Source organism: Chiloscyllium plagiosum, unplaced genomic scaffold (assembly GCF_037043375.1).
Source record: "Chiloscyllium plagiosum isolate Xiang-an unplaced genomic scaffold, Cpla_swu_hap1 HiC_scaffold_5, whole genome shotgun sequence".
In the NCBI taxonomy this organism is placed as follows: domain Eukaryota; kingdom Metazoa; phylum Chordata; class Chondrichthyes; order Orectolobiformes; family Hemiscylliidae; genus Chiloscyllium; species Chiloscyllium plagiosum.
In genome coordinates, this window is record NW_028270143.1 from 5,497,486 (window position 1) to 5,518,826 (window position 21,341).

Here is a 21,341-nt window from a genome sequence, read left to right on the forward strand (position 1 = left end):
GAGGCAGGAATCAAACCCAGGTTCCTGGCGCTTGTGAGGCAACAGTGCTAACCACCGAGCCAACGTGCCACCCCATCTATCACCAAATCTACATGTGATAACTTTAGATTTGTGTTGATTCTTTCACAGAATGTCATTGCTGATATCTCTATCTTCATTATATCGTCATTAGATTAGATTCCCTACAGCGTGAAAACAGGCCCATCAGCCCAACAAGTCCACACCAACCCTCCAAAGAGTGACTCACCCAGACTCATTTCCTAGCATTTACCTCTGACTAATGCACCTAACATTATGGGCAATTTAGCATGGCTAATTTACCTGGCCTGCACATCTTTTGGAATGTGGGAGGAACTGGAGCATCCAGAGGAAACCCACACAGATACGGGGAGAATGTGCAAACTCCACACAGACGTCGCCCAAGGCCGGAATCAAACCAGGGTCCCTAGCGCTCTGAGGCAGCTGTGCTAACCACTGAGCCATAATGTTCCCTTCATAATCCAGAAAGATGATCAAAATAGTAGAAGATGATTTTGATTTTTCCTGTCCTTATATCAGGAACTTAACCCTCATAATTCTTCTGATATGCGAAGAAATTACTTCTCAGAAGATCAGTTTTGAATATTGCATCAGATTTCAGTGGCTGATTGTGTCCTGTGGTGTATTAACCACCAATTGAGTGGTTATACAGGATAAAATTGGTTCTAGTTTTGCTGGTTTGTATTGAATTAGTTGAGTTAGTTTAGACAGTGGAGGGAGCACCACAGTCACGCTTGGTGACCCAAGGTTAGAACAGGAGTGAGGACTGGCTTGCACTCACACTCGTTCACTGGTCCTTTCTGTCCCTTTTAAAAATCTGCACGCGGGATGAATATAGACTACCCCCACACCATGCTACTGTACAGCTGGCTCATCTGCAAACTTTTCCCGACTTCACTTATTGAGTTCAGAAAATCTCACCCAAAAATAATTTTACATGCTGGAATAAGGCACAATGTGTTGTGGCGACTCCGTGGTTGGCACTGCTGCCTCACAGCGCCAGGGCCCTGGGTTTGATTCTAGCCTCAGGTGATTGTCTGGGTGAAGTTTGCATGTTCTCCCCATGTCTACATGGGTTTCCTCCCACAGTCCAAAGATATGCAGGTTAGGTGGATTGGCTATGCTGAATTGCCCATAGGGTCAAGGAATATGCAGGCGAGGTGGATTTATGCTAAATGCGGGGATGGGCTAGATGGACTGGGTCTTGGTGTAACAACCTTCAGGGTGTCTATGCCGACTTGCTGGACCAAATGGTCTCTTTCTGCACTGTAGAGATTCAGTGATAAATTCAGTGTGTACTTAACAGGACTCAATTCTTTGCTGAACGCCTTTATGTTATCTGACATTCTTTTCTGTTTTATTTCCACAGACAGTAAACAGGACTGAAAACAGGAATCATGAGCTGAAAATTGCCTTGAACCAGGAAACTTCAGTGAACATGAAGGTGGCTTCCAGTTTGCACAGGCGTTGAATGAATGCTTTTTATTTCGTACCTTACCTGACAAAAAAAAGTGTTTTTATGTGCTGTGCAAATGGTTCAGTGATGTAGTCTGACAGTTTAATTTTGCTATAAAAGCTTATTTTTAAAAGAGAAAGAAAATCCCATAAAAGGGATTGTTTTGACTTTTCATTCAGATGAACAGGTAAAATATAAATGATTTGTATGTTCGGATAGACTTAGAACTGTAAGACTGACAAGTTTGGAAGAGGAAGGAAGCTGCAGTGTTTTAGGAAAGTTTAATGGTCTTCCTCTGATATTAAGCTACTCTTTTTTTCATGTCTTTTATTAATTTGTAGGTTTTTCAGAAACGTTTAGCTAAGATTTATCTTGACTCTTAATTGCCTTAATTTTGAAGACGTCAGGCTCTCAAAGCCAGCTGTCAACCTTGCGTTAGAAATTCTAGATTGAAATTATGTGCTTGGACCAAGTGGTTGGTGCAAGAATTTGATAAAAGCTTAACTTTATAGGGAGGTAAAATGCTAATAAGCTGTACAGGTTAAAACAAAAAAAACAAAAAAAAATGTTGCTTGTCTTCTTTTGCAGAAGAACATGGTTTTATTGATAAAGAACAAGGACAACTGACAAAATCTAAAAAAATTGCTGAGACTTTTAATGAATTTTGTCTTAAAGCAGTGGAAACTGACAATTTGCAGAAGGCTGAAGCGTTTTGCGATTTGAAAAAAAAAGTGACTGCATTGTACAAAATGCAGTTTATCGCTTAAGGCAGATTGTTTTATTTACAAAGCATAATTGCTAGCAGCAGAATTAGTGCTTTATATTTGCAATCTTTTTTATTAGCTTAAAATGTTTTTAGTCTGCTTTGCTTGTCACCTTGCAGATGCAAGCTAAAGAGTAAAAGGTGCGAACTAGTTAGATAGGAGCTTATGGTTAAAAAGAAATCAAAGCAAAAGCAATAGATTGAAGAAATTGTGGACAATTTCTGTAGTCTTTAATTTTCATAGTTGTGGATCAAATGCAGCCTAAGGATGGCCTATTTTATACCAAAGATGAAGTGACACCCTAAAGCAGTCAAGAAGCTAGAGATTTTTTCTGTTGTTTTTTAAATCTTTATTTGACCTACATGGCCGGACCAGTTCTTACTTTACTTTCTTTAAACTTTTCTTCCACTGGTTACTCTCTAATAACTCATACGCAGTCAGAATGTTTATCTAAACTTATTGGTGGTGCACTGGTAACAGGGGAAAATTCCATGTACATCGAAAGAAGGATTAATTCTGTAAAATATCAAATTTTTTTCTGTCCTAACTTTGACCTTAACATGTATTTGTAAATGTGCATTATTTGTTCTCTTTGCAAAGTTATTACTTTCTCAGTCTTCCTTCATACTTTATGCATCTGGATAGCCCATTTATCTACCTCAGTCTATGCCATCTCCTAATGTGCTGAGCAGCTGTTATCCAGCATTTTGCAAAGCTTCAATTTTTTTCTTCCTTTTTTTTAATGTGCCCAGCGTTTCTTGTGTGCAGATTGCCTCCACAGGACATTGATGAGATGTACAGGTACATATCAGGACATTAGCAGCCTAGAAATAGTTGCTACATGCCCAGGCTTAGAAACTCTGTTTATTGATCCTACACACAATGGTAGCAGGTAGGACAGCCACTGCCCCAGTGACAAACCACTTTTATACTCTACTAAAGTCAAAATCTGATATTAAAATATGCTTCCTTTGTATGTCAAAGGAATGACTTTGTGCTGGAGCTATATTGATAGTATGTGTACTGTCAAATCAAGCAGATCATCGACTCAATTTTGGAGTCCAGTCAAGAAGTGACACCATTTTAGTGGTGGAAAAAAAATCTCTGTGTCTTTGATATTTGTGTTGTAGCTCAACATAAATACATTGTGCAAAATACAGAGTTGTGTTTCCCATTCTGAAAGGTAACTATTGCTACTGCAACATGCCGCTGCTGTCATTTAGTAGTACGGTCGATAGTCCATTCATTTCATGGCTTTGTTCCCAATGGGATGTTATGGTAAAGAAGTAAGGGAGCAATATTGGGTAAAGGCTGTTTGTGATTATTAACATTCTGAATGTGAGAAAATATATAGAAACAACTCTTTCCCTTCTGATTTAGAGAAACGAAAGATATTGCTGACAATCAGGGATTATGAGGAGGAGAAAATCAGGAGGGCAAGGGTTAAGTTAGGCATAAGCAATTAATGTACTTGAAATGGGGTTTAGGATATACCAGCCAATGAACATAACCAAAAGAAAAATGTCCTGTCGTGACCAACAAGCAATTCACCTCTTTAAAAACACAATGTTTGTGCCAGCACTCTCAATGGGTCTGGAATATTATTCAAGGGACTGTATCTTTTTGTGTCAGTCTATCCAAGATGGATTTCAATCATATTTCTAATTCAATCTCTACAATTTGAGCTGTAGTTCAGACTCTTCAGAACACCCAGAGAATATTTTATCAGAAAAGTCAGTTGAAAAAGTCCAATTTTTTACAGATTGTTCAATTGTGCCCTTTTTTTCTTCTTGTACATTACAAGCCACCTGTTTAATTGAATTAGTATTTTTTTCAAATTCTTGTAAGATAAATAAGATATTTGGAAAGTAAATGTTAAGTATGTTTATTTTAATAATTCTGAAATATTTAACCAGTACAAGTAAGACTGGGGATTCAATTCAAACTTGTTTTACCCATTATTTTCAGTGAGGTTCAATATGGCAAGGTTAAATCAAACACTAATGATTTGGGGTAATATTAAGGCTTTCCTGGTGACCACTTTAAACTGGCACTAGATCAGTTACATATAATGGGTGCCAAAAGCCTAGTTAAAGAAACCTGTCTCCAAAATTGGTCAGATACCAAGCAGAACATCATCCAGCATACTGTGCTCAGTTTTTATTATTTCACCTGTGGCATAACCAACGATCTTTTAAAAGGGGATTGATGACGGCAGTGAATCTACAGTATTTCTATGGGCTGCAACCAGCCTACAGTAACGCCCCTCTAGTTTGGCAGCCCTTTCCACAAACCAGGATCTACCTGTAAGTCACTATTGCCGGCTCTATTGAGCCCCAACGGGCTCCTGCAACTTTCTGTAAATATTTAGAAGAGGTCTAAGGTACAATATTGAATGAGCCTTGAGCTTCTGGCTCACCCTGAGGACGTGCGAACTACTTTAGGCCAAAGTGAATTTCTCCTCATATCTTCAAACAAATTAACGTATAGTGTGCCAAGGATTTTTAATTTTGTTCACATGGAAATCACGTAGAATTCTTGCAGATGTAAGAATACACTTCAAATTTTCCCAAGAGGAATTTGATTCTTCCTTCTCCCGTTTTCTGATATACTAACCCTGATGACTGAACATATTGGAATCCAACACTGCATCACTGAAACGTACAGAACCAAATTACATACTGGCTCAGAATAGTGCATTTCGCAATTCTTGTGGACTTCTAAACAAATGTTGTTTTGTAGATGAAAGATTAGAAGTTGAGCTTCTGGGAGTTAATGCTTTCTTTTCTGTGATTATCCAAGAGCGTATCATATTATCATTCATCAAATCGACAAGGGCAGAGTTGTAACCCAATGAAAATGAAATGAGTGCAATGTACAATTGATCTAATTTTAAAACCCCCTTACCGAGTCACTCTGAGGATCACAATAATGTGCCATTTCCTTCTAAAAAGACAAATATATACTTAGCTCAAGGAAATAGGTGAGAATTCATCTCTGTTGGATAGTGAGTTTTGGCAATCTACTTTCCAATCGCTTTAAACATGGGTCCATAATAGATATGGTTCCACCAAGCTTAATTGTCTCAAGGTGTGCAGTTCTGGGTTGAGGGGTCACCTTTTTGATATCGAGATTTAAGATACTTAATATATGCATTACTTCTGTTCAACTGACAATACCTGTGAAGCAAGGCCAATGCTTGAGGTGTAGTTCTGTGGGTGGCCTGTTTAGACGGGTCTGTACTGTGTTTATTGATGCAGGATTTGCAATTCCCTTTAACAAAATTACATTGGCGTTTGGTGAACCAGAGTGGTACTTTTGTTTGAATTTCCAAATATGGACGTGTGATATATCAGTGCTGCTAACCAATCATGAAATTTTATTTTAAAGTGTGTGCGTATATGTGTGTATGCGAGAGAGACACTATTGCCTTTCTGAGGCACGTCAAAGCACTTATCCCTGAATTTGTATCTAATTAGTATAGAGATGTTTGTATTATTATTGGTATCCTTGTTTTTCATCAATGTAAAGAGAATACAATCACAAAGAGGAATGCTGATAAGAAACTATATTGCTTTAAACAATTTGCACACAAGACATGCACATCAAATTAGCTTTAATTTTTTTGTTTGCTCTGGCAATTCCTATTCAGTGTTATCATGGGGTCATTTTCTGCTAACAAACCTCCAGTTGCAGTGTCAATGTTACATCCACAGAAAGCTATAAGTAGCAAAATACTAACATTTCTGAAGGGAAACTCCCATCCAAGTTGCCTTTTAGTTAATAACCGAAGTGCCCAGCGATGGTTGGTTTTCAAACCACAGAGAACAATATTTGACTGACAGAACTATTGCCTCGGGTTTGGGCTTGACCTTTGGCTCGCAAAACCTTAAGCCAGACTTCCGTGATTCTGCCCAGGCTCAGGGTCAGTCCTTTGAAGCATTTCAAAGTTGACTTGGCATGTTTGACAGAAATGAGTGACTCCCAAGAAGGCTCGTGTTTCTTTTACAAAGAATGTGGTAAATAACAGGGATGTGAAAAATTCACTTCCTATTGTGGGTGTAATATCAACACTGAGTGTCATGCTGTGGCATCAGATTACTGGAGAAGGTCCCAGTTTGAAATCCTTCAGGAGGGTACATTGACATACCAGTTGATAACCAAGCAACATTATTATGTGCAGATATTGAGATTGCTCTGTGTATCAATTCAGATCTATGCTGCTTTGTTCAGACACAAAGGTTTTCATCATTTATAACCTCACAGAATAAATGTTTTTCTGTCTTTTATTAAATTTTGTCAGACACAAATCAATCCAAAATACGCATTTAACCTTCCGAGTTCAAAGAATCTATTTTTTTTAAAATGATGACATTTCTGCATAACAGTTTCAACAAAATCTGGCGTGTGTTTTCAATTTAAATTCAGAGTGGCATATCTCTATTTCGAATATAGTAAATGAATGGCATTATTTAACTGCAGTACAAATGATGGATCATTGTTTGGCTATTCATTGTCAAATATTTTGGCGATTTCTCAATTATCTATCAATTAAAGAGAAACCGATGCGTATTCTATATTCTTTCCGAAAGAATCTTGACAGTGATGAAATGGCAAATAGTGTCCCAAATCACGAATAGTTTGAAAATAAAATAAAACGTCGGCTCTGTCAATTAATAGGAAAAATGTTTCCTGCAGAGGCAAGTGACAGTAATGCCTCGCTTCAGAGCTGCCATCCCACAATCCAAGGACATGAAGCCAAACAAAACAGAAAAAATATTACCAACATCCAGCTAATGTGTGGTTTTTTTTGGTTGCTCCTTATCATGTAGGAAAAGCTCCAGAACTTGGAGGGTTAAAATCCTTCTGTCTGATACTTTTTTTTTGTCATTTGTTACAAACCTGCACAGGGAAACTCTGTAACCTGGTCCTAGACCAGGGCTGTTTCACTAGTCATTAAATTATGAAACTTTTTTTTAATTTATGAAGACCTTATTTTGTACAGTTCTCTTCATTAAAAGAAACTCATAGAGATGTCTATAAGATCAAGAAAGTTAATTTTTTAAAGTTGTGTTTCAGTTGTGCCACAGAAATGCCAGGCATCACTTTGCCTGGCAGATCTTTCATTATCTGTTTGCTCCTGGAAATTTATGTAGATCAGTGGATGTTAGGTTTAAAATTCTGTTTTCTTTGAAGAAGCTTTCAATAAAAAAGAAATCTTAAAAAAAAACTGTTTCTATGTGCACTTTTGTTGTTGTGCTTTGGTTAAATATTTCAGTTTGTGGTATTAGGGAGTCGGTATTGACAGAGTGTTGCACTGTAACAGGGTCAGTACAGAGGGAGTGCCACAAGATCAGAGAGCCTGTACAGAGGGAGTATCACACTGTCAGATGGTCTGTACTGAGGCAGTACCACACTGTCAGATGGTCTGTACTGAGGCAGTACCACACTGTCAGAGGGTCATTGCTGAGGCAATACCACACTGTTAGGCGGTTTATACTGAGGGAGTATCACACTATCAGAGAGTCTGTACAGAGAGAGTACCACACTGTCAGATGGTCTGTACAGAGAGAGTACCACACTGTCAGATGGTCTGTACTGAGAGAGTACCACACTGTCAGATGGTCTGTACTGAGGGAGTACCACACTGTCAGAGGGTCTGTACTGAGGGAGTACCACAATGTCAGATGGTCTGTACAGAGAGAGTACCACACTGTCAGATGGTCTGTACTGAGGGAGTACCACACTGTCAGAGGGTCTGTACTGAGGGAGTACCACAATGTCAGATGGTCTGTACAGAGAGAGTACCACACTGTCAGATGGTCTGTACTGAGGGAGTACCACACTGTCAGATGGTCTGTACTGAGGGAGTACCACACTGTCAGAGGGTCTGTACTGAGGGAGTACCACAATGTCGGAGGGTCTGTACAGAGAGAGTACCACACTGTCAGATGGTCTATAATGAGGGAGTACCACACTGTCAGAGGGTCTGTACTGAGGCAATACCACAATGTCGGAGGGTCTGTACTGAAGGAGTACCACACTGTCAGATGGTCTGTACTGAGGAAGTACCACAATGTCAGAGGGTCTGTACTGAGGCAGTACCACACTGTTAGAGGGTCTGTACTGAGGCAGTACCACACTGTCAGATGGTCTGTACTGAGGGAGTACCACACTGTCAGATAGTCTGTACTGAGGAAGTACCACATTGTCAGATGGTCTGTACTGAGGAAGTACCACACTGTCAGATGGTCTGTACTGAGGAAGTACCACACTGTCAGATGGTCTGTACTGAGGGAGTACCACACTGTCAGATGGTCTGTACTGAGGGAGTACCACACTGTCAGATAGTCTGTACTGAGGAAGTACCACACTGTCAGATGGTCTGTACTGAGGGAGTACCACACTGTCAGATGGTCTGTACTGAGGGAGTACCACACTGTCAGAGGGTCTGTACTGAGGCAGTACCACAACGTCGGAGGGTCTGTACTGAGGGAGTGCCACACTGTCAGAGGTTCTGTACTGAGGAAGTACCACACTGTCAGAGGGTCTGTACTGAGGGAGTACCACACTGTCAGATGGTCTGTACTGAGGGAGTGCCACATTGTCAGAGGTTCTGTACTGAGGGAGTACCACACTGTCAGAGGGTCTGTACTGAGGCAGTACCACAATGTCGGAGGGTCTGTACTGAGGGAGTGCCACACTGTCAGAGGTTCTGTACTGAGGGAGTACCACACTGTCAGAGGGTCTGTACTGAGGGAGTACCACACTGTCAGAGGGTCTGTACTGAGGGAGTACCACACTGTCAGATGGTCTGTACTGAGGGAGTGCCACATTGTCAGAGGTTCTGTACTGAGGGAGTACCACACTGTCAGAGGGTCTGTACTGAGGCAGTACCACAATGTCGGAGGGTCTGTACTGAGGGAGTGCCAAACTGTCAGAGGTTCTGTACTGAGGAAGTACCACACTGTCAGATGGTCTGTACTGAGGGAGTACCACACTGTCAGAGGGTCTGTACTGAGGGAGTACCACACTGTCAGAGGGTCTGTACTGAGGGAGTACCACACTGTCAGAGGGTCTGTACTGAGGGAGTACCACACTGTCAGAGGGTCTGTACTGAGGGAGTGCCACATTGTCAGAGGTTCTGTACTGAGGGAGTACCACACTGTCAGAGGATCTATACTGAGGGAGTACCACACTGTCAGATGGTCTGTACTGAGGAAGTACCACACTGTCAGATGGTCTGTACTGAGGGAGTACCACACTGTCAGATGGTCTGTACTGAGTGAGTACCACACTGTCAGAGGGTCTGTACTGAGGGAGTACCACACTGTCAGATGGTCTGTACTGAGGGAGTACCACACTGTCAGAGGGTCTGTACTGAGGAAGTACCACACTGTCAGATGGTCTGTACTGAGGGAGTACCACACTGTCAGATGGTCTGTACTGAGGAAGTACCACACTGTCAGATGGTCTGTACTGAGGGAGTACCACACTGTCAGATGGTCTGTACTGAGGGAGTACCACACTGTCAGATGGTCTGTACTGAGGAAGTACCACACTGTCAGAGGGTCTGTACTGAGGGAGTACCACACTGTCGGAGGGTCTGTACTGAGGGAGTACCACACTGTCAGATGGTCTGTACTGAGGGAGTACCACACTGTCGGAGGGTCTGTACTGAGGGAGTACCACACTGTCAGAGGGTCTGTACTGAGGGAGTACCACACTGTCAGAGGGTCTGTACTGAGGGAGTGCCACATTGTCAGAGGTTCTGTACTGAGGGAGTACCACACTGTCAGAGGATCTATACTGAGGGAGTACCACACTGTCAGATGGTCTGTACTGAGGAAGTACCACACTGTCAGATGGTCTGTACTGAGGGAGTACCACACTGTCAGATGGTCTGTACTGAGGGAGTACCACACTGTCAGAGGGTCTGTACTGAGGGAGTACCACACTGTCAGATGGTCTGTACTGAGGAAGTACCACACTGTCAGATGGTCTGTACTGAGGGAGTACCACACTGTCAGATGGTCTGTACTGAGGGAGTACCACAATGTCAGAGGGTCTGTACTGAGGGAGTACCACACTGTCAGATGGTCTGTACTGAGGGAGTACCACACTGTCAGATGGTCTGTACTGAGGGAGTACCACACTGTCAGAGGGTCTGTACTGAGGGAGTACCACACTGTCAGATGGTCTGTACTGAGGAAGTACCACACTGTCAGAGGGTCTGTACTGAGGGAGTGCCGCACTGTCAGATGGTCTGTACTGAGGGAGTACCACACTGTCAGAGGGTCTATACTGAGGGAGTACCACACTGTCAGAGGGTCTGTACTGAGGGAGTGCCGCACTGTCAGATGGTCTGTACTGAGGGGGTACCACACTGTCAGATGGTCTGTACTGAGGGGGTACCACACTGTCAGATGGTCTGTACTGAGGGAGTACCACACTGTCAGATGGTCTGTACTGAGGGAGTACCACACTGTTAGAGGGTCTGTACTGAGGGAGTACCACACTGTCAGATGGTCTGTACTGAGGGGGTACCACACTGTCAGATGGTCTGTACTGGGGGAGTACCACACTGTCAGATGGTCTGTACTGAGGAAGTACCACACTGTCAGATGGTCTGTACTGAGGGAGTACCACACTGTCAGAGGGTCTGTACTGAGGGAGTACCACACTGTTAGAGGGTCTGTACTGAGGGAGTACCACACTGTCAGAGGGTCTGTACTGAGGGAGTACGACACTGTCAGATGGTCTGTACTGAGGAAGTACCACACTGTTAGAGGGTCTGTACTGAGGGAGTACCACACTGTCAGAGGGTCTGTACTGAGGGAGTACGACACTGTCAGATGGTCTGTACTGAGGGAGTACCACACTGTCAGATGGTCTGTACTGAGGAAGTACCACACTGTCAGATGGTCTGTACTGAGGGAGTACCACACTGTCAGATGGTCTGTACTGAGGGAGTACCACACTGTCAGATGGTCTGTACTGAGGAAGTACCACACTGTCAGATGGTCTGTACTGAGGGAGTACCACACTGTCAGATGGTCTGTACTGAGGGAGTACCACACTGTCAGATGGTCTGTACTGAGGGAGTACCACACTGTCAGATGGTCTGTACTGAGGGAGTACCACTCTGTCAGAGGGTCTGTACTGAGGGGGTACCACACTGTCAGATGGTCTGTACTGAGGGAGTACCACACTGTCAGAGGGTCTGTACTGAGGGAGTACCACACTGTCAGAGGGTCTGTACTGAGGGAGTACCACACTGTTAGAGGGTCTGTACTGAGGGAGTACCACACTGTCAGAGGGTCAGTACTGAGGGAGTACCACACTGTCAGAGGGTCTGTACTGAGGGAGTACCACACTGTCAGAGGGTCTGTACTGAGGAAGTACCACACTGTCAGATGGTCTGTACTGAGGGAGTACCACACTGTCAGATGGTCTGTACTGAGGAAGTACCACACTGTCAGATGGTCTGTACTGAGGGAGTACCACACTGTCAGAGGGTCTGTACTGAGGGAGTACCACACTGTCAGAGGGTCTGTACTGAGGGAGTACCACACTGTCAGATGGTCTGTACTGAGGAAGTACCACACTGTCAGAAGGTCTGTACTGAGGGAGTACCACACTGTCAGAGGGTCTGTACTGAGTGAGTACCACACTGTCAGATGGTCTGTACTGAGGGAGTACCACACTGTCAGATGGTCTGTACTGAGGAAGTACCACACTGTCAGAGGGTCTGTACTGAGGGAGTACCACACTGTCGGAGGGTCTGTACTGAGGGAGTACCACACTGTCAGATGGTCTGTACTGAGGGAGTACCACACTGTCGGAGGGTCTGTACTGAGGGAGTACCACACTGTCAGAGGGTCTGTACTGAGGGAGTACCACACTGTCAGATGGTCTGTACTGAGGCAGTACCACAATGTCGGAGGGTCTGTACTGAGGGAGTACCACACTGTCAGATGGTCTGTACTGAGGGAGTACCACACTGTCAGATGGTCTGTACTGAGGGAGTACCACACTGTCAGATGGTCTGTACTGAGGGGGTACCACACTGTCAGATGGTCTGTACTGAGGGAGTACCACACTGTCAGATGGTCTGTACTGAGGGAGTACCACACTGTCAGATGGTCTGTACTGAGGAAGTACCACACTGTCAGATGGTCTGTACTGAGGAAGTACCACACTGTCAGAGGGTCTGTACTGAGGGAGTACCACACTGTCATAGGGTCTGTACTGAGGAAGTACCATATTGTCGCAGGGTGTATACTGAGGGAGTACCACACTGTCAGAGGGTCTGTACTGAGGGAATACTACACTGTTGGAGGGTCTATACTGAAGGAGTACCACACTGTCAGATGGTCTGTACTGAGGGAGTACTGCACTGCCAGAGGACCTGTACTGAGGGAATGCCACAGTATTCAAGAATCAGTATTGACGGAGTGTTGCGCTGTCAGAGGGTCTGTACTGAGGGAGTTCCACACTGTCAGAGGGTCTGTACTGAGGCAATGCCACACTGTCCGAAAGTCAGTACTGAGGGAGTGTTGCACTGTCAGAGGGTCTATACTGACGGAGTGCTGCACTGTTGGAAGATTTGTACTGAGGGACTGCCACACTTCGGACAGTTAGCATTGAGGGAGTGCTACATTATTGGATGGCTGTACTGACAGAGTACCACACTGTCAGAGAATGTGTACTTAATGAGTACCACACTGTCAGAGGGTCTGTACTGAGGGAGTGCTACACTGTCGGAGAGTCTGTATTGACGGAGTACCACACTGTCAGAGGGTGTGTACTGAGGGAGTACAACACTGTTAGAGAGTGTGAACCGAAGGATTACCACACTGTCAGAGGGTGTGTACTGATGGAGTGCTGCACTGTTAGGGGTCAGTATTGAGGGAATGTGCCGCACTGTTGGAGAGTCAGTATTGAGGCTCTGGATACTGTCAGACTCTCATTCTATCAGTCTTCCCTGGAGCAACCTTATGTTCGGTATAATCCTGAGATTGAATTTTTAACTTTCCATCCTGTCTGTGGAGAGAACACATTCTTCCAGCTTTTTTTCTGGAAACTTGATTGTTGGAGCTCAAGGTTATGAAACTCTAATGAAAATCCTTACTTACTTCATGGACTGGTTTCTGATTTATGCAGTGCTACTCTCTCTCACTATATTGTCCCATAACCACAGTACAGCCTGACTGTCCATCCATCACAGTTTCAACTTTTATAGCCCAACTCCTCTCCCAAACAAAATCCTTATCGAGCTCTACCAATTGGTTCAATGTTGGATCCATATCTGTGGTTTGTATTCGACAGGCTATTGCGCAATATTTCTTGCTTGGTGGTGGGGAATCAAATAAAAGTTAATTAAATTGTCCTTCACCTCCCTTGCCAATTCTGCTGGTGCTGCAGACTGGAGCTTGACATCAACAATGCCATGGGGCAGGTGAATTCCTTTATTTGTTTTTCAAAGTTAATCTCCTTGTACAACATGTGGCAAATCACAATCATTCTCCACAATCCTTCTAGCTTCTGTTGTAAACCTCTGGTCTACTCGAACATCTAAATGCTAGTATTGCTACTTTAGGATCCTCAATTGTTTAGTCTCATACCATTTTGACTATTTACATACAACTGTTCTTCTGCCTGGTTTGCGATAAATAATAGAAAGTGGAAGAGAGTCAACCTGGCTCCTCGTGCTGGAAATCTCTCTGATGACATCGCTCCATGCAAGGAAATCTCCTAATTTCCACATGGCCAATCCATAGCATTGATTCAGACTCAAAGTGTTGGAGTAGACGTGAGGGGCCAGATGGCAGCTTATAACTCAGACATCTGTAAAACCCAATAACCATTCCTAACAATCTAATGCCACATTCCAAAGTAGCTGGTCAAGGATGAAAGTATCATTTGCTGATCTTTGCAATTTTGCATCTGTATGTGACATAATTTGTTCATCACAGACATCTCCCTCGAATCTTTGACAATTTCAGTCAGCTATGTGTTCCTAATCTGCAAAGCCATGCAGTCAGTATTACTTTAGACCTGGAGAAAGGAGCAAAGTGTGGAATGAAAGGGCCTGTGAACCCAACATAATAATCGTTCTGTCATACTTTGAATGCAGAGTGTACTCTTCACTTGCTACTGTGAAGCTATGTCCTACAGCTTTGACCAGGACAGCTGCAGATGGAGAAATTCCAGCTAGAGTTGAGAACTTTCAGTTTTCTATGAGCATTTTATGCCATTTAGCAATTGGGAGCCTCTCAATACACCTGACACTGTTGTCATAGAGTCATAGAGATGTACAGCATGGAAACAGACCCTTCGGCCCAACCCGTCCATGCCGACCAGATATCTCAACCCAATCTAGTCCCACCTGCCAACACCCAGCCCATATCCCTCCAAACCCTTCCTATTCATATACCCATCCAAATGCCTCTTAAATGTTGCAATTGTACCAGCTTCCACCACTTCCTCTGGCAGCCCATTCCATACACGTATCACCCTCTGTGTGAAACAGTTGCCCCATAGGTCTCTTTTATATCTTTCCCCTCTCACCCTAACCTATGCCCCCTAGTTCTGGACTCCCCGACCCCAGGGAAAAGACTTTGTCTATTTATCCTATCCGTGCCACTCATAATTTTGTAAACCTCTATAAGGTCACCCCTCAGCCTCCGATGCTCCAGGAAAAACAGCCCCAGCCTGTTCAGCCTCTCCTTATAGGTCAATCCTCCAACCCTGGCAACATCCTTGTAAATCTTTTCTGAACCTTTTCAAGTTTCACAACACCTTTCCGATAAGATCTTTCATCAGTTCATGGGATGTGGACTTCAGCTGGCAGGCCAGTATTTATTACCCATCCCTAATAAACCTTAATAAGATGGTGAATTGCCACATGCTATGGGGAGAGGCTGTTACACCCATTGTTCCTTTAGGGAGTGAGTTCTTCGAAGCAACGACGGTGAGGGAACAGTGATAATTCCAAGTTTGGTTTGGAGGGGCTGGTGTTTCCATATATCAACTACCTCTTGTCCTTCAAGGTAATAGGGAGGTCACAGTTTTGGAAGGTGAGGATTTGGTGAGTTGAGCCAGTGCATGTTATAGATGGTACACACTGTTGTCAGTATGCACCGGTGATGAAGGGAATGATTCCTTAAGGTAGTGGATGAGGTGCCAATCAAGTAGGTTACTTTGTCCTGGAAAGTGTGAAGATTCTTGAGGGCTGTTGGAGTTGCACTCATCCAGGCAAGTGGGAACTATTCTATCAAATTCCTGACGCATGCCTTGTTCATAGTGGACAGGCTCTGGGCAGTCAGGAGGTGAATTACTCACTGCAGAATACCCAGTTTGTGATCTGCTGTTGTAGACACATTTTTATATGGCTGGCTGGTTCACTTTCTGATGAGTGATGAAACCCAGGATTTTGAAAAATCAGGGATTCAACAATGCTAAATCCATTTCTTATCAAGGGAAGATAGTTAGACTCTGTCTTGTTGGAGATGGTAATTGTCTGGCAGTTCTATGGCGTGCATGTTACTTGCCAGTACTGCCAAGTACTTTCTGCATATTGTTATAGACTGCCTCAGTACCTGAGGCAAATGATGATTAATATTCTGCAAAAATCCCCTACTTCTGACTTTACAATGCAAGGAAGGGAATTTATGAAGTAGCTGAAGATGGTTGTGCCACCATTCAGAACTACTGTAGTAGAAATGACTCCAACCAGAAGAGCGCTTCTCTCCTGTGTTTCATTGACTCTAGTTTTACTCAACTCTTTGATGTCATACCTGGCCAAATGCTACCTTGATGTTTCAGCCAGTCACTGTCCCCTCACCTCTGGAGTTCAATTCTTTCATCCCAATGTTGTTTGGACCGAGGTTAAAAATCACACAACACCGGGTTATAGTCCAACAGGTTTATTTGGAAGCACTAGCTTTCGGAGTGCTGCTCCTTCATCAGGTGGTTGATGAAGGAGCAGTGCTCCGAAAGCTAAAGCTTCCAAATAAACCTGTTGGACTATAACCCAGTGTTGTGTGATTTTTAACTTTGTCCACCCCAGTCCAACACCGTCACCTCCAAATCATGGACCAAGGTTGTATGAGGTCAGAAGCTAATTGGCTGTCACAGAACCAGAACAGTTCAGTTTTATTGAACAATTGCCACAAGATAACACTGTCATCAACCCCATCTGTTACTTTGCTAATGATCGAGAGGAGACCGAAAGGGTGGTAATTGGTCATATTAGATTTATTCAGGTTTTTTGCGGGCAGGGCATACTTAGTCAATATTCCACTTTGTTGGGCGATGGTTAATTCTAGATCACAAGTTTTCAGTATAATTGTTGCAGTGTTGTCAGGCCCATAGTCTTTGCAATATTCAGTACCCTCACCTGCGACTTGCAATCACCTGGAGTGAAATAAATTGGCTGAAGACTGGATTCTGCAATGCTATGGATCTAATCAAGTTGGATCATCCGCTCGACACTTCTGGCATGCTTCCAGGCACACGGTACTGGATTGTAGATCTACTCACTGAGATTCTCCTGGGAATCTCTGGGCTGAGAACTCAAGAACCATTGACCCCAGTGTAGACACTGAAACCACTGTGCCACTGGCTTTCTGCATGGATCCTGCCAGCACCTGTCAGATTAGGGGAGATCATCCAAATTTACTGTCCAATGCACCCCGAGAGGATGGAAACCCCATGGGATTCTTCCTGGTCAACAGAAAGAGTGGGGTGCTGAGCTGTTCTACAAAGAAAATAAAGGCAAATCCAAACTTGAATTTGCAAAGGAGCAGATGGTTACAGTGCAGCGGGGACATAGCTGGTATCCAAGTTGCATCCTAAGTCGGATCCCTCAGGCCCCACCTCAGCTATTAGATTAGATTTAGATTTAGATTACATTACAGTGTGGAAACAAGCCCATTGGCCCAACAAGTCCACACCGACCCGCCGAAGCGCAACCCACCCATACCCCTACATTTACCCCTTACCTAACACTACAGGCAATTTAGCATGGCCAATTCACCTGACCCTGCACATCTTTGGACTGTGGGAGGGAACCAGAGCACCCGGAGGAAACCCACGCAGACACAGGGAGAATGTGCAAACTCCACACAGAGAGTCGCCTGAGGCGTGATTTGAACCCGGGTCTCTGGCACTGTGAGGCAACAGTGCTAACCACTGTGCCACCGTGCCGCCCACAAATTGAATAGGTTATTATATATGGTCCCTCTGAAGGTACTGAGCCCTAGACCAGAACCATGAGAATGAGAAGCCATGCCAGTTCAGAGATATCTGCTGCCCTATCTACTTCCAGATCCTTTTGTTCCCATTGAAAGTTGTGCTGAAAGTGTTCAGCTTTACAGTTACCTATGCAGAACACCTCATGAGTAAAGATGTAGAATTCGGAACCAAAGCTCATGACTGTGTGCTTTTGTTGGGCTGTACAAACAGTTTTGATTTGTTACCAGCAGCTCCAAGAGAGACTGGCCAAATTGGATAGAAATTGCTCATGGCCTATTTTATTTTTTTGTGTCTGTAGCCAGTCAAGGAGGAGCAGCACATTCCCAGACAGGCTTTCCAAGGAATCGAATTCCAGAGAACTGGCTAATAATCAAGATGTGTGAGGCTCCAATCACAGTGTGGCCATTTTGTGGATTTGAATTAAATGAATTACCAAGTTTTATTACTGAGGAAAAGGACTTTGTGTCATTTATGGTAAACAAGGAGTTTGACCACATAAAGGGTGAGATAAAAATTAATAATAAGACTAGGGTTCACCTAGTCCAACTGAGATATATTTTAGGTAGTTCCGGGATGTAAGGAGTTCCTCAGAGTAATTTCCTTGGTCCAACTATCTTCAGCAGCTTTATCCTTCCCTCTATCTTAAGGTCAGAAGTGGGGATGTTCGACAATAAATGCACAATATTCAGCAGCATTTGTGATATCTCAGATACTGAAGCAGTCCGTGTTCAAATGCAAAAACATCTGGGCAACATCTAGACTCAGGGTGACAGATGGCAAGTGATGTTCGCACCACACAAATGCCAGACAATGAGAGACAGTCTAACCAATGTCCCTTGAAATTCAATGGCACTACTGTCACTGAGTCCACCACAATCAGCATCCTGGCGGTTATGAATGACCAGCAACAGAACTGGACTCGCCATATAAATAGAATGGCCACAGAAGCATGTCAGAGTCTAGGAATCTTGCAGTGAGTAACTCACCTCCTCACTCCTCAAAGCCTGTTCACCACCTAAAAGGCACAGATGGCATACTCCCCACTTGCCTGGATGAGCATAACTCCAACATCATTCAAGTAGCTTGACACTATCGAGGGTAAAACTAACCACTTCATTGGCACTACATCTATATATATGCATTCCCTCTACCATTCAGTAGCAGTTTACACTATCTTCAAGACGCACTGCAGGAATTTGCCAAAATTCCTTAGACAGCACCTTCCAAAACCATGACCACATCCACCTAGAAGGCAGATATATAACAACTCCACCGCCTGCATGTTCCCAGCCAAACTGTGCACCATCCTGACTTGCCATTCCTTCACTGTTGCTGGGTCAAAATCCTTGAATTCCTTCCCAACAGCATAAAGTCCATCTTGAACTGCAGTGGTTCGAGAAGTAAGCTCACCATCACCTTCTCAAAGGCAGCGAGGGATGCGCAATGAATGTTGGCCAGCCAGTAACATGCCCATAAAAATAATTACTTAAAAGGTAAGGCGGAAAATACTTTCTGCTTTATTCACTGCTCTCTCACCTGCCTTATCACCTTTAATGATCTATGTAAATACACACTCAGAAGAGCATTCTATCAAATATTTGGGTGTTCCATACCCAGAATTGAATGCGTAGAGTCATAGAGTCCTACAGCATGGAGACAGGTCCCTCAGCCCAAACTGGTCCATGCTGACCAAAATGCCCATCCATGTTTGCTCCATTTCCCTGAGCTTGGCCGATATCCTTCTAATCCTTTCCTATCCACGTATTTGTCCAAATGCCTTTTAAATGCTGATAATGTACCAATCTCAACTACTTCTGCCGGCAGCACATTCCAAATGCATACTACTCTCTGTGTAAAAATTCCCTTTTATTCTTTCCCCTCTAACCTTAAACTGATGCCCTCCAACTCTGTGAAAAAGAGAGTGCACTCACCCTAGCCATGCCTCTCATGTTCTTATACACTTCTATAAGACGCCCCCTCAGTCTCCTACCCTCTAAAGAAAAACGTCCTAGCTTGTCTAACCTCTCCCAATAACTCAGACCCTTAAGTCCTGGCAATGCCCTTGTAAATTTCTTCTGCACTCTTTCAGTTTAAAAACATCCTTCTTTTACCAAGGTGACCAAAACTGAGCATAATACTCCAAGTGTTGCCTCACCAACGTCCTATATAACTGCAACATAACTTCCCAACTTCTGTACTCAGTGCCCTGACTAATGAAGACCACTGTGCCAAAAGCCTTCCTCACTGCCCTGTCTACCTGTGGCTCCACTTTCAGAGAACTGTGCACCTGAACTCCAAGGTCCCTCTGCTCCACTACACTCCTAAAGGCCCTACCATTCACCATGAAAGTCCTGCCAGTATTTGACTCTTCAAAATGCAAGACCTCACACTTATCTATATTAAATTCCATTTGCCATTTCTTGACCCACTTCCCCAGCTGATCAAGTTCCTGCTGCAATTTGTGATTATCTTCCATACTATCTACGATACCGCCTATTTTAGTGTCATCTGCAAACTTACTAATTATGCCTTGTGCATTCTCAGCGAAGTGATTGATATAGATAACAAACAGTAATGGGCCCAGCGCTGACTCTTGAGGCATTCCACTAGTCACAATCCCCCAGCCCGACAAACATTCTTCCAATATTACCCTCTGTTTCCTACCATCAAGCCAATTGTGTAGCCAATTTGCCAGCTCCCCCTGGATTCCACGCAATTGAACCTTCTAGAGCAGCCTACCATGTGGAGCCTTATCAAAGGCCTTAATGAAATCCATATCCTCAATTATCTGAATGAGGCGTTTGGGGTGTATTTTGTTCAGATAACTGATTGATTGTTCGGATAACAGATAATGTTTTTATGGGACCTTGGGATCTTGTTTGGATAATCCGAAATTCAGATAATTGAGGTTCGGATAACCGAGGTCATTCTGCCTTGCCCTCATCAACATTCCTGGTCACTTCAAAGAATTCTAACAAATTTATGAGGCATGATCTCCCATGCACAAGGCCATGCTGACTACTAGGAGAAAGTGAGGACTGCCGATGCTGGAGATCAGAGCTTAAAAATGTGTTGCTGGAAAAGCGCAGCAGGTCAGGCAGCATCCAAGGAGAAGGAGAATCAATCTTTCGGGCATAAGCCCTTTTTCAGGAATCAATCAAGAGTCACATGTAGCCACACCAGGTAAGGTGTGCAGATTTCCTTCCCTAAAGGGCATTAGTGAACCAGATTGGTTTTTCCAACAATTAACAATTGATTCATAGTCATTATCAGCCTCTTAATTCTACATTTTTCTTTGAATTCAAATTCCATCAACTGCTGTGGCAGCATTTGAACCCAGTTTCTGAGAACATGAGCTGAGTTTCTGGATTAATAGTTCAGCAATAATATTGCTAGGCCATTGCCTCCCTGTAAGATGTACCAAAAGTCCATTCAACACTTGCTCCACGCTAATCCTGAGTCCTTGTAGCGATAGAGTTTCCTTCTCTCATTATGAATTGGGTAGCATCTAACTAGTATGTGAAGGCAGTTCCACAAATTCTTTTAAGATCTCAGCCACGCCCTGCCTCTGTGTGTAAATCCCCTTTTAGCCTCTAACCTGCCCTACTCCTTTATACACTCCTTTTTGCTTTCATATGTCTCTAGGAAACTTTGAGATTCCTCTTTACTTTGGCCACTAGTCTTTTCACAAAATCCCTCTTGACTTCTCTAATATGTTTTGAAGGATGTCACAGAAATGTAAGCTCTTCTTCCTGCTCTGAAGAAAATGTTAACTCATTCAAAGCTTGATGTTAGGTAAACAATTAAATTGGATAGGATCA

At 43.6% G+C, this 21,341-nt stretch overlaps 1 protein-coding gene across 4 annotated transcripts in view; it reads left to right on the forward strand.

Moving 5' to 3' along the window:
* Positions 1–7,161, forward strand: part of rbms3 (RNA binding motif, single stranded interacting protein) — a 1,382,426-nt gene extending 1,375,265 nt beyond the window's left edge. For all 4 annotated transcript variants that reach the window (XM_087986936.1, XM_087986930.1, XM_087986932.1 and 1 more), the window contains exon 17: positions 1,409–7,161. In XM_087986936.1, coding sequence (XP_087843062.1) covers positions 1,409–1,415 — 7 coding nt within the window. In that variant the 3' untranslated portion in view covers positions 1,416–7,161. The remainder of the gene's footprint in view (positions 1–1,408) is intronic.
* The last annotated feature ends 14,180 nt before the right edge of the window (positions 7,162–21,341 follow it).